This window comes from Pocillopora verrucosa, chromosome 12, assembly GCF_036669915.1.
Source record: "Pocillopora verrucosa isolate sample1 chromosome 12, ASM3666991v2, whole genome shotgun sequence".
In the NCBI taxonomy this organism is placed as follows: domain Eukaryota; kingdom Metazoa; phylum Cnidaria; class Anthozoa; order Scleractinia; family Pocilloporidae; genus Pocillopora; species Pocillopora verrucosa.
Genome location: NC_089323.1, coordinates 1,740,115 through 1,751,879, shown reverse-complemented (window position 1 = coordinate 1,751,879; position 11,765 = coordinate 1,740,115). Strand labels below are relative to the sequence as shown.

The 11,765-nt window shown below is 37.7% G+C and overlaps 2 protein-coding genes across 2 annotated transcripts; both read right to left on the bottom strand.

Moving 5' to 3' along the window:
• Positions 1 to 398: 398 nt before the first annotated feature.
• On the bottom strand, positions 399 to 1,446 carry LOC136277489 (melanocortin receptor 4-like). The gene has a single exon (XM_066159677.1). The coding sequence runs from the start codon at positions 1,341 to 1,343 to the stop codon at positions 399 to 401; it is 945 nt and encodes a 314-aa protein (XP_066015774.1). The 5' UTR covers positions 1,344 to 1,446.
• Positions 1,447 to 9,433: 7,987 nt separating this feature from the next.
• Positions 9,434 to 10,424, bottom strand: LOC131772424 (melanocyte-stimulating hormone receptor-like). Its single transcript, XM_059088312.2, has one exon. The coding sequence runs from the start codon at positions 10,367 to 10,369 to the stop codon at positions 9,434 to 9,436; it is 936 nt and encodes a 311-aa protein (XP_058944295.2). The 5' UTR covers positions 10,370 to 10,424.
• Between the last annotated feature and the right edge of the window lie 1,341 nt (positions 10,425 to 11,765).

The window sequence follows — 11,765 nt, the reverse complement described above, 5'->3', positions numbered from 1 at the left end:
CAACTGTTTATAACAACGACAAGAGAGTTGCCAGGAGATGAGGACAATGTACACAGCACAGAGAGAAATTGTAGGTTGATGCGACTCATCTACTAAACAGGTAGATAAAGCCATTATTTCTTTCGCTTTCTTACAATAACATTCATGAGAGTATAATTTACGTCAAGAGATTAGAAGAGATTATATATTCTCTTGTGCTCGTTCATCTTTCCTTCGATTAATAATTGATGCATTCGAAATAACGTTTAGTAGCATGTAAAATTATTTTTTAAAAGTTTTGGTTTGTGTCTCCATTGCCTTCCATCTATTTGTTTTACGTGACTAGCAAAAAATATTATCGACAGACCTCGAACAGGCCTGAGCGCATGCGTTCTCTATTACTATAACTCGAGGATGGTCTAACTCCATGGACAGCAAAGTGTTTGTCTGATTGTCTGCTTCATTCCTTTTCTCACTTCACTAATCTTCCAGCAGTAAAGAAACGGGTTTAACGTCGAGTTAAAGTAAACTAAGATGGTTGTCATTTGCAATGTGACGAATAAGTGTGATGAGTATGTTGTACCATTAATGACTACAACTCCCACTATAAAGCATGGTGTATAGCAAACAACTAATGCTAACTCTACCCACAGTGCACTGTGTACTGCCTTTCTGTATCGTGCCATGTTTAGTACATTTAGTTGGCTCGGCTGTTGTTGAATATGATTTTGCACTTGTGCCTGATGATGTCTGAGAGTGCGTAAAATCTTTGTGCACGAGGCGAGTGAAATAAGCAGCGAAAGTGGCACCAATATCAAGCCATATAAAGCGGTTATTCGCTGATCGAAAATGGTGCATAAAGAGGCGACAAGACATAAAACCCAAAAGCTAGCTATAATGATATAAATGCGCTTCAAAGTTACAATCTCTTTGTATCTCAGCCCCGACAACAGGGCGATAAGTCTGTCCACGCTTATTGCTGCCATCGTCAGCAAAGAAACTCCACATAATACTGAGCCTGTGATGTAGGCTGCATCCCCTGCGTAACGACAAAGACTCCAATGTTCGTGAACCACCGACATCCAATAAGTAATACGGAGAGGCTGAGCAACAAGACCAACCAACAGGTCAGTTGTTGCCAGACAACGATAAAAGAGTTTGGACGGTGGGTGAAGGGAAGATTCTTTGTTAAGGGCAACAAGGATAAGAGAATTCCCAAGAAATGTTGTAATGGAGAGGAGAATGTCAACTGCTGCGAAAGTAACTGATGCTGATTGAAGCCCACCCACCAAAGAGGGGGAGCATAGCAGTTCTTCAGTTGTTTTCGTCTGTGTTCCACCTCTACTGAAATTTGTTGTCGACATAATTCTGCATTCGTTTCCTCTGTTCTTGCAACGAGAAATATTTTGTCCAAACAGAACTCACCGAACGATGATAAATGAAACCTTCCTTCGATAAACACATTAAGACTTCCTCACTAGCGTTTAATTATTTAAAATGTAATTAAGTGCAAACATTATCCGCCGTATTGTGGTAAATTCTGAATTCCAAAAAGCTTCGGGAAATATGAGTTCAAGGAAAAAGGAGTGAAAGTTAGGAACAGTTTAGCACTCGGAGTTGGTAGACATAGGATCAATAAAACTTGAAGACAACTTAAAAATAGACCAGCATTAAACTGGATATATTAAATATTTCAGAAGTTGACAACATTCTTGTCATGACGTAATTTGTGATAGCGACTAGAGAAATATATCGTTTAAACACCAATTGCACAACGACGACTAATAAAACCCCATTTCCTACATAACATCTCAAATAAAAACTTCCTGACTACAGTTTACACGTTTGAAATAAGTCAGAAAATTGCTTGCTGTGTCAAAAAAGCCTTTTTTGTGCCCAGCTTGTCTTGTACATCACGTATAAAATAGGAATAAGAGGCAAATATTGAAAGACATCTTTAATTAAGAATTTGTTCATGCTTAGCGTGCGTATATCGAGTTATGGATGCGCCCGGGAAGTTTGGAGAGCACAAAAAAGACGTAAGAGTAGCTCGAGACGCAGCCGAGAGCAACTCTAGCTTTTTGAGTGCTCTTCAAACTTCCCAAGTGCATCCATAACTCGATATACACACAGCTAAAAGCATGAGCAAATTCTTTTATAACAGAGCGACAATGAACAAAAAATGCTCACGCCATCTTATTTACGCACGGGCGTGCGGAAATAAAGATTTTGTTCATAGCGGCTCAATAGGACTTACATAGGGTAAGCACACGCGTTATGTTCTACGATAATTTTTTTTCATGATGCAACAAACAATCCCGCTTTACTTAACCTGCGAGAAGAAACTCACTATTAAGGCTTCAATACGAGTTACTTCGGCGCTTGAGTAAGTTTGAGACTTTTAGTAACACAACTCGGGGGCGAAGGAACGCCGTGCCGCAGTGCCAAAAATGGGAACCTGGAACCATCGTAGGCCGATGTTTATACGACCTAGTTTCATCGATGGGGTGTCAACCAAATGTCCATATCATTTGTGTAAGGTTGACCCTTGAATCATTATCAGCCTCAGCAAGCTGAAAAAAAAGGAAGATTTAAGCTAAGGATGTCAAATCCATGACAAACTTTTTGTCTTGGAAAAATCATGAGCCAAAATTAGCCTTTGTTATGAAATTTTTCTCTGCCAACGTCTTGTCCGAGAAATGTGATAGGTGTCTGAATTTCTTCATGTCATAATTCCCCTGAGCGACTTGCCATTCTCCTCCGGTAACCAGGATTATATGGCTTTGCTAAAGTGAAAATGATAATCTATTGATTGAGAAGGAAAATAAGGAATGGATGCTTTTAAAAAAACTACAAACAATCGACAAAAATATTAAGCAATTATTCGCTGAAGATGAAAAGAATATTGTAATTCCCGAGACGAAGTCTAATTAAAAACTACACCTTGTTAAACCTACATAAACAGCATTTATTATTTATGAACCTACGATCATTCTTGGTTGCGTGTTAAGCCAACTCCCACGTGACTTTCAAGCTCTCCGAACTTCCTGCGTTCATCGTATGTTAATGACTGCACACAGACGCACGAAGCAATTGTTAAAAGTACCCTGTTAAAGATTAGTAGAAATTAGTTAACCACCACAGATACGCCGCCTCGTTTTAAGTTTGGGGTCAAATCAAATTTCTTTTTTGCCGAATAATTACTCTGTATCGATTCAACATTTTATGCAAGCTTCAAATCATCATTTCTTAACCAAAAAGATGCGTCAATTCTTATTTTAACCAGAGATCTTTCCTTGGGAATTCTCTTTGTAATTCTCTCTGATAATTCAGTACAGCGACGGCAGCTTTAAAACTAATTAAACAATAACATTTTTGTCGCAACCAGTTGTCAGTTTTATTTCCAATAAGCATTGAAAGTGAATTCCCTTGACAAACACAAAGACATGGGCTATATTTTTTGTTTTACAATACGATATGGGACCCCTAAGTCTTGGATGATCTATTTTATCACTTCTGTCATGTCGTTTTTTAGGGCGATAATTAGATGGTATGGTATCGAAGCAAATACTGAGCTCATACAAAATCTTTAAAAAAGACTCGATAAAAAGGTTTGTGGAACTTAGAAATAAAATCCATAAGACTCAGAGGCTGCCTAAAGATTCACCAACAACAAACTGGATATATGGTGACATCTTTAAAAAATGATGCGGAACTCGAATTTCGCCGTCGCCAATATAATTTCAGAACATCGATCGATCTCGAAGAAAATTCTGTAACAAACAGAGATGGTCAATGTATATAACTTCTTCACATAAGCTTTACAGATATTTTTCTGATCAGAAAACAAGCAAATTGGACCATCTCTTTTTGCAATATGGCGTCAACATCAACGTCAAGCGCTTTATTTTAATTATAGCAAAACTAGTTGAAGTAGTTTTCTCGCAACAGACAACATCGGCCTCAAACACATCTCTTAAACTACTCTTTGAAGTTTTATCTGATGCCATCATATTGCTAAGAGGAGAAAACATGAAAGTAAAATGTTTGCATATCTTTTCTTCGATTATGACATCTTGTATTTTAGCATAGCGGCAAGAAACCTTATCTATGAAAACACATAGCTAAGGTTACCTAGTCTGTCGTTAGATTGTTCTCGGAGATATAAACTATCGACAACAGCCTGCGCAACTATTCCATTGAGCCACTTATTTGTTTTTATCCAATAACTTATCTGACGACTGCTCTCCAATAATAATCATGACTTAATAAGTCTGCTTTGAGGGTCTGAAGAACCATTAAAGGCAGACCTATTTCAGCAAAGTGCTTCTTTCAGTGTCTGCTTCACTGCCTTTCTCACTTCACTAATCTTCCAGCAATAAAGAAAAGGGTTTAACGTCGAATTAAACGAAAGTAAAATAACTGCTCCTTTCCATGCGAAGACCAAGAGTAAAGAATATTTTTAAGAAGAGTGATCACAATTCCTACTGTATATACTGGTACATAACAAACAACTGATGCTGACTGCACCCACAGTGCACTGTAAACTGCCTTTCTGAATCGCGCCATGTTCAGTGCATTTATTTGGCTCGGCTGTTGTTGATCTGATACTTGTGCTTGATGATATCTGAGAGAGTGAAAAATCTTTGTGTACGATGCGAGTGATATTACCAGGCAAAATGCTGTAACTAGGTAGCCGTACAGAAAGATTATACGGTGATCAAAAATTCCACATAAAGAGGCGACAAGGGTAAAAACCCAAAAGGTAGTTACAATAATATATATATGTGCGCTTTAAAGCTACAATTTGTATCTCAGCCCCGACAACAAGGCAAGAAGTCTGTTCACGCTTATGGCCGTCATCGTCATCAAAGACACTAAATACAATACAGAGCCTGTGATGTAGGCAACGTCAAGTGCGTACTGACAAAGGCTTCAGTGTTCCTGAACCAAGGACATCCAATTTGTAGCATAGAGAGGCTGGGTGATTAGACCAAACAACAGATCAGTTGTTGCCAGACAACGATACAGGAGTTTGGACGGCGGATGCAAAGAAGATTCCATGTGAAGGGCAACAAGAATAAGAGAATTTCCAGAAAATGCTGTGATGAAGAGGAGAATGTTAACTGCCAAGAAGCAAATTGATGATTGTTGTTGAAGCCCACCCACCAAAGAGGGAGAGCATAGCAGTTCTTGAAATGATTTCGTGTGACTTCTACCGCTACTGAAGTTTGTTGTCGACATAATTCTGTCGCCGGCGTTTCCTCTTTCTTGCAGGTTTCTGTTCTTTCAACGAAAAATTGCAGCAAGGATAACTGAATCCTTACTTCCTAACTAACAATCGCATCAAAACTTGCTTTATTTAAAGTTATTTTTTCCGGAAACCTTGGGGTGCCGCTTTTATGAAATAGCAACAAAAGGCAAATATAGAAACATCTGTTAATTTGGCGTTTTTACGGTGCGACAAAGAGTCGCTCTTTACCAGAATGAAATTTCATTATAACAGGATGCTAATCAAGGGTCCATATCTTTTGCGAAAAGTCAAAACTTGAATCATTTTAGCTACGGAAAGCTAGACTAGAGCTAAAACAAAATAGTAACAAGATCAAGTTATCACGCAAGCAAACTATTTTCTACAATTTTCTCTTTCACTTTAAATTGTTGATTGTTGTTTTGTTGATTTATTTGATTTATTTTTGTTTCTGTGGCGGCAGGAAGACACGAGTTCATTACGTTTGTTTAGTGTTGATAGTTCGGGTCGGCAGATGATTAGGAATTTTTCTTTGAGGCAGAGATTACATCTTTTACTTGAGCTGTTGTACGGCGAGTGTGATGAGAGAATGTGCCAGGAAATAGGGTGTTCGATGTTGTTGTCTTTGAGGGTCCAGATGTGCTAACTGAGTTCGGTGGAGTTTCTGTTTTAGCGCGGGGGAATGATGCGGTGTGGTTTCTGTATCTTGTTTTGAAGTCTTTCTCATATATATGTTAGATTATATTGTATAGAAGCGATGGTAAAGATTATTCTCATTAAATCCCCTGATGAGTGGACAACCACGAAACAGACCTGTAGGGATGGACTTGTAGTTTATTTGTCTTTTTCCTCCCACAATATATACATCGCTCTACTCCTATGTATTTAGCACTGTTTTAAGAAAGTCAAATTTTTACACTTTATATATATTCGTTGTTTTATTTTTGGACGGGAAAATTGCTGATAGACAAACCAACAACCCATCCAGTTCTTAAATACAGAGAAGGAGTTTTAGTTTCATTGATAAGCTGTCAATCGAATTTCCATATCATTTGTGTAATGTTGACCCTTGAATCATTACCAGCCTCAGCAAGCTGAAAATAAAGAAGGTTTGAGCTAAGGATGTAACATGAATGACAAACAGTCCAGCAATTCGAATGTACATAACCATTCAAAATTGATGTAGGGCCACCAATGCCGACTTATTTTAAAAATTTGAATTTAATAGTCTAATTAGCAACATTTTGTGGCTCTTTTACCTCCGTTTCGTCTCCCAAAAGGCGAATAATGAAGCAAAAAGTAAGAAACTACGTGTTTAAACAATTTTTTGCTGTTTCTTTTACATTCTCTATTTGTTCTCCTCCTTTCGCCAAAAAGTTTTTTTAAGAGAGCTGTCCTTGAAAATTTATAAGCCAAAGTTAGCCTGGTATACCTCTGCTATAAAATTTTTCTCTGCTAACGTCTTGTCGCGAAAAGAGGAGAAAAATCAGTTTGATACCAAGCAAGCTTTCATGCATACAGCATTCAGGTGTCTGAATTTCTTCGTGTCGTAATCCCCCTAAGCGACTCGCCATTCTCCTCTGATAACCAGTTATATCACTAAAGTAAAAATGATAATCCACTGATCAAGAAGGAAAGTGAAGGAATGGATATTAAAAACTACAAACAAGCTATGAAAATATTTAACACATTGTTATAGGGGAGGTAGAGCCATCATTTAACGAGAAACTGAACGAATTTAGAATTTTATTGACTCAATATACATCATTTAAAGCTCGTTAACTTGTACATTGTAAAATATATCATCAATTAATTCAGAATATTCAAGGTAATCCGTGAAAATGTTTAAATGTCAATGAACGATCGATCAGCACTGGAGCAGCAACCCTCTGAAACCGCATCCCACCCAGTCTTTAATAAAAACTGTGATGGTCAATTTTATTTCTTTCGCTTTCTTATAATAACATTCATGGAGTATAATTTAAGTCAAGAGATTATAGAAGATTATATATTCTCTTTTGCACGTATATCTTTCCCTGGATTAATAATTGATGCTTTCAAAATAAAGTTTTGTAGCATGAAAAATATTTTTTAAAAGCTTTGGTTGGTGTCTCTATTGCCATCCATTTATTTGATTTACGTGACTAGCAAAAAGTAATATCGACAGACCTGGAGGAATACTTTAATTGACAAGCGTTCTCCATCGGTCAGCTTTGCACTAAAAGTACTTATACGATTATGTATAACTCGACGATGGTCTAACTCCATGGACACCAAAGTGCTTGTCTGATTGTCTGCTTCATTGCTTGTCTCAGTTCACTAAACTTCCAGCAGTAAAAAAAATGGGTTTAACGTCGAGTTAAAGTAAACTAAGATATTTACCATTGCGCGTGTGACGACTAAGTGTGATGAATATGTTTTACTATAAGTGACTTCGATTTCCACAATATATTGTGGTGTATAACAAACAACTAAAACTGACTGTACCCACTGTGCACTGCTTTTCCGTATCGCACCGTGTTCAGTGCATTTGGTTGGCTCAGCTGTTGTTGAATACGATCTTGTACTGAAAGTGGTCCAGCCCGCGCCATAAAAAGCGGTTATACGCTGATCAAAAATTTTGGTTAAAGAGGTGTCAAGACATCAATCCAAACGGTAGCTACAAGGATATAAATGCGCTTCAAAGTTACAATCTCTTTGTATCTCAGCCCCCACAGCAGGGCAACAGATACAACGATACAAGAGTTTGGATGATGGATGAAGGGAAGATTCCCTATGAAGGGCAACAAGGATTGGAGAATTCCCAAGAATTGCTGTGATGGAGAGGAAAATGTTGACTGTTGACAAATATATTGATTGCTGTTGTAATCCACTGAACGAATATGGGGAACAGACCAGTTCAAACGGTTTTCTGCATTCCACTTCGTTTTATAATTGTTGTTGTCTTCATTTTGCGACGCAGTCTAATGAACAGTTGTCCACTTTTCTCGGCTTTAATTGCAGCAAGATATGTTTGTCTTGTCATCACCTGCTGAGCTTTACTTACCTAAAAAGATTGACATAACGAACTCCCAGCAGCATTTACTATTCCAACAATGTTTGTACAGCTGTTAATCATGTCGTTAAAGTGTAAAAAAAATGCTCTCAGGGGATCTAGCTGTCAACAATACACAAGAAAAAATAAATAACTGAAGAGGAATACCCCTAGAAGGCTGATATTTCTTCAGGCGTTTTCCAGTGACGCCGAAAGCCACTTAGCGTTCATTTTAGCCGGAAGAAATTTTAAATGCCTGTTCCTGTTCACTATCACTTAAAACCTTCTTTCCTATTCTTATCTCAAAAAGACTTCCCCAATAGCGATAACCGTTTACAATGCGTGGGCAAACTACATGTATGTCGCGTAAATTCGAAACAAACAAAAGGATGTGTCTTTAAATTTTTTAACCTTATTTGCCTTAGGTACGATTTTTCTGTAAGTGACAAGCAAAGAGACATCTACAAAATGCCTATTTTATAGCGCTGCTAAAAACCCTTTCTTTCTCAAAAACCGTAAATACCGTGATCGAATTTTGAAGGCAAAATGAGTTTTTTCAAATCAATACTCCTATTTCATTCCTATTCGAGAAACTTCCCCAGTATTTTTTCTCTATGATTTTAATCGAACCAGAAGCAGATGCGACAAAAAAGAAATGACAGGTAATGAAAAAACGCGCTTTAAACCAGCGTGTACTTTATAAAATCTCACACCTCACAATTTCTTCGTTGGTTGTAATTAGCAATAAGAGGCAAGGACAATTAAATCTTTGCTATCAGCTAGAAACGATCCATCTCAGATGGAAACGAAGTCAACTCAGAGAAACTTTCGCTGATAAGGTAATGCTTGAGTGTTGCTATCAACTCTGTGCATTTGCTTCGGCAGACTCAAAATCTAAAGTGGAACCCTGCGGTGCATGTATATCTTTCATTCAATTAAGATTTGTTGTATTCATGATAGAGCGTGATAAGGTTGGTTTTTCCATTTCCTTCCCTTCAGTCGTCTTCGTGCGAAAAAGCAGACTTCGTAGAAGCCTCAGACAACAATTTAGTTTGCTATTTATCTCTCATCTATTCACATATCTGAATAGAGTTCTAAAGTAATAATCGTGAATCAATAAATATGCTTAGAATGTATAAATACGAGCATAATTTGAGGTAGATCTAACTTTATGGACAGCTAAATCCTTGTCTGATCGTTTGCTTTACTGCTTGTCTCACTTCACTTATTTTCCAGCAGTACAGAAACGGATTTAACGTTGAGTTTAAGAAAGTTGATGTGCCTGCTACACCCCTCATGATGACTAGGTACCATGAATAAGTTTTGCTTTGTCTGATTACAATTTCCAGTAAACCATACGGCAAATAACAAACAACTAATGCCAACTGAACCCACAGTGCATTGTACACTGCCTTTTTGTATTTTGTGGTATTCACTGCATTTGGTTGGTTCGGCTGTTGAACATGATCTCGTATTTGTGCATGATGATGACTTAGAGCGCAAAAAATTTTCGTGAACGACACAATTGAGATAACGTAGCATAATGGTACAACTGTAAGGCCATACCAAGTTGTTATACGGTGATCTAACGTGTAACATAAAGCAGCGACACTGGATAGAACCCAAAAGGTAACTACAACGATATATGTGCGCTTCAAAGTTACAATATGTCTGTATCTCAGCCCCAATAACAGGGCGAGAAGTCTGTCCACGCTTATGGCCGTCATTGTCAACAAAGACACCCCACATAATACGTGGCTTACGATAAAGGTCGCGGTACTTGTGTATCGACAAGGAATCCAGTGTTCACGAGCACTAAATATCCAGCTGGAAACAGCGAGAGGCTGGCTAATGAGGCCAACCAACAGATCAGTTGTTGCCAGACAACGATAGAAGAGTTTGGACGGCGGATGAAGGGAAGATTCCTTGTGAAGGGCAATAAGGATGAGAGAATTTCCAGCAAACGCTGTGATGGAGAGGAGAATGTTGAGTGCTGCGAAAGAAAGTGATTCTTGTTGAAGTCTACTCACCAAAGAGGGAGAACATAGGAGTTCTTCAAATGTTTTCGTCTGTGTTCTACCTGTACTAAAATTTGTTGTCGACATTATTCTGTCACTTGTTTCCTTTTTCTTACAGTTTATCTTTGATTGCAGCAAGAAATATTTTGTCTGAACAACATTCGCGGAGCAACGATCACTGAGACCTTAATGACTTCTTTGATAATTTCAAATAAAACTTCTCTACAAGCCTGTCTTATTTACATTGCATCAGGATATGTCTTTTATGTCAAAGAAAAGTAAATGTTTTTCCCTTGAAGCCGTGAAGGTGATCAGGTATTACTTTTTTTTTTTAAATTTTGTAATAAAAAATTATACTCTGAAAAGCCCGCGGAGACGAGCCATCATTTCACAACACAGTATTATTTTTTCACAACATATTTGAAAGACTATTAGAAACTTTGTCTTTTCAGGTAAAAATTCATTTACAGCTTAACGAAGAGGATGGGGTGTTACTCTCAATTTTGGAAGAAAGAGAGCTTTTGATAGATGTCTTTTGTCAATTTTCTTCTTTACACAGACTTTCGAATCGTTTGCAAGTAGCATAAACATCTCCTAAATTCATGAGCATTATGGACACTTTCTCATAACAAAACAAATTCGTTTGTACAGCAGGCCTTGTGACCGAGTCACACGGCAATAGGGCGTAATTAATGATTTGTGCAATTTTTTTAGAAAAACAAAGACTTGATATTATTCTACCACTCTACCATCAAGAAACAGACACTTTCAACAGTTCAACCGTCATTACTCCTTAAAGTTTTAGCCCATACTTACATATTACTATGAAAGACAAGAATAAAATAAGGTCGTTTCGATTATGCGTTGTCGCAAAAGTGTAAGGATAAGGGCCGCTACAGAGTGTGGTTACAGAGTTTCGATTTACTTTCTTTCATGATATGGAAGTAAAGAATATCAACAACGGCCTCAGCAATGATTTAATTGATTCTCTAATAATAACCGTGACTCAACCGTAAGTCAGTTTTGAAAGTTATGCCACGATTGCCACACAAGAGGGATCTACGTATGTCCTTAGTATGATCTACGTGTGTCCTTCATTTTAATTCATGGACAGCAAAGTGCTTAGCTGATTGCTTGTTTTATTGCTTGTGTCGTTTCACTTATCTCCCGGCAGTAAACGATTGGGAAACAACTTTCTCTCGTGTTAACATTCACATGAAATGACTTCCTTGGTAGCTCATCATCAAAACATCTCCTTTTACACAGAAAAAACGGGAGGATTTTTTACTTGACAAAAGGTCACGTGTTTTCTAAGTGCATTTGTTTAATGTAGCTACTGAAGATATCTTAGGCTGAATAAGAATCAAGGACATACGTAGACTTATGTGCCATTTCTATCATCACTTCAGTATTGGATGAAGAAACTCTTTCCCAGGCTTCTTCGTAAGAGCACTATCTCAGAGGGGTAGAATGTAAAGAAAAT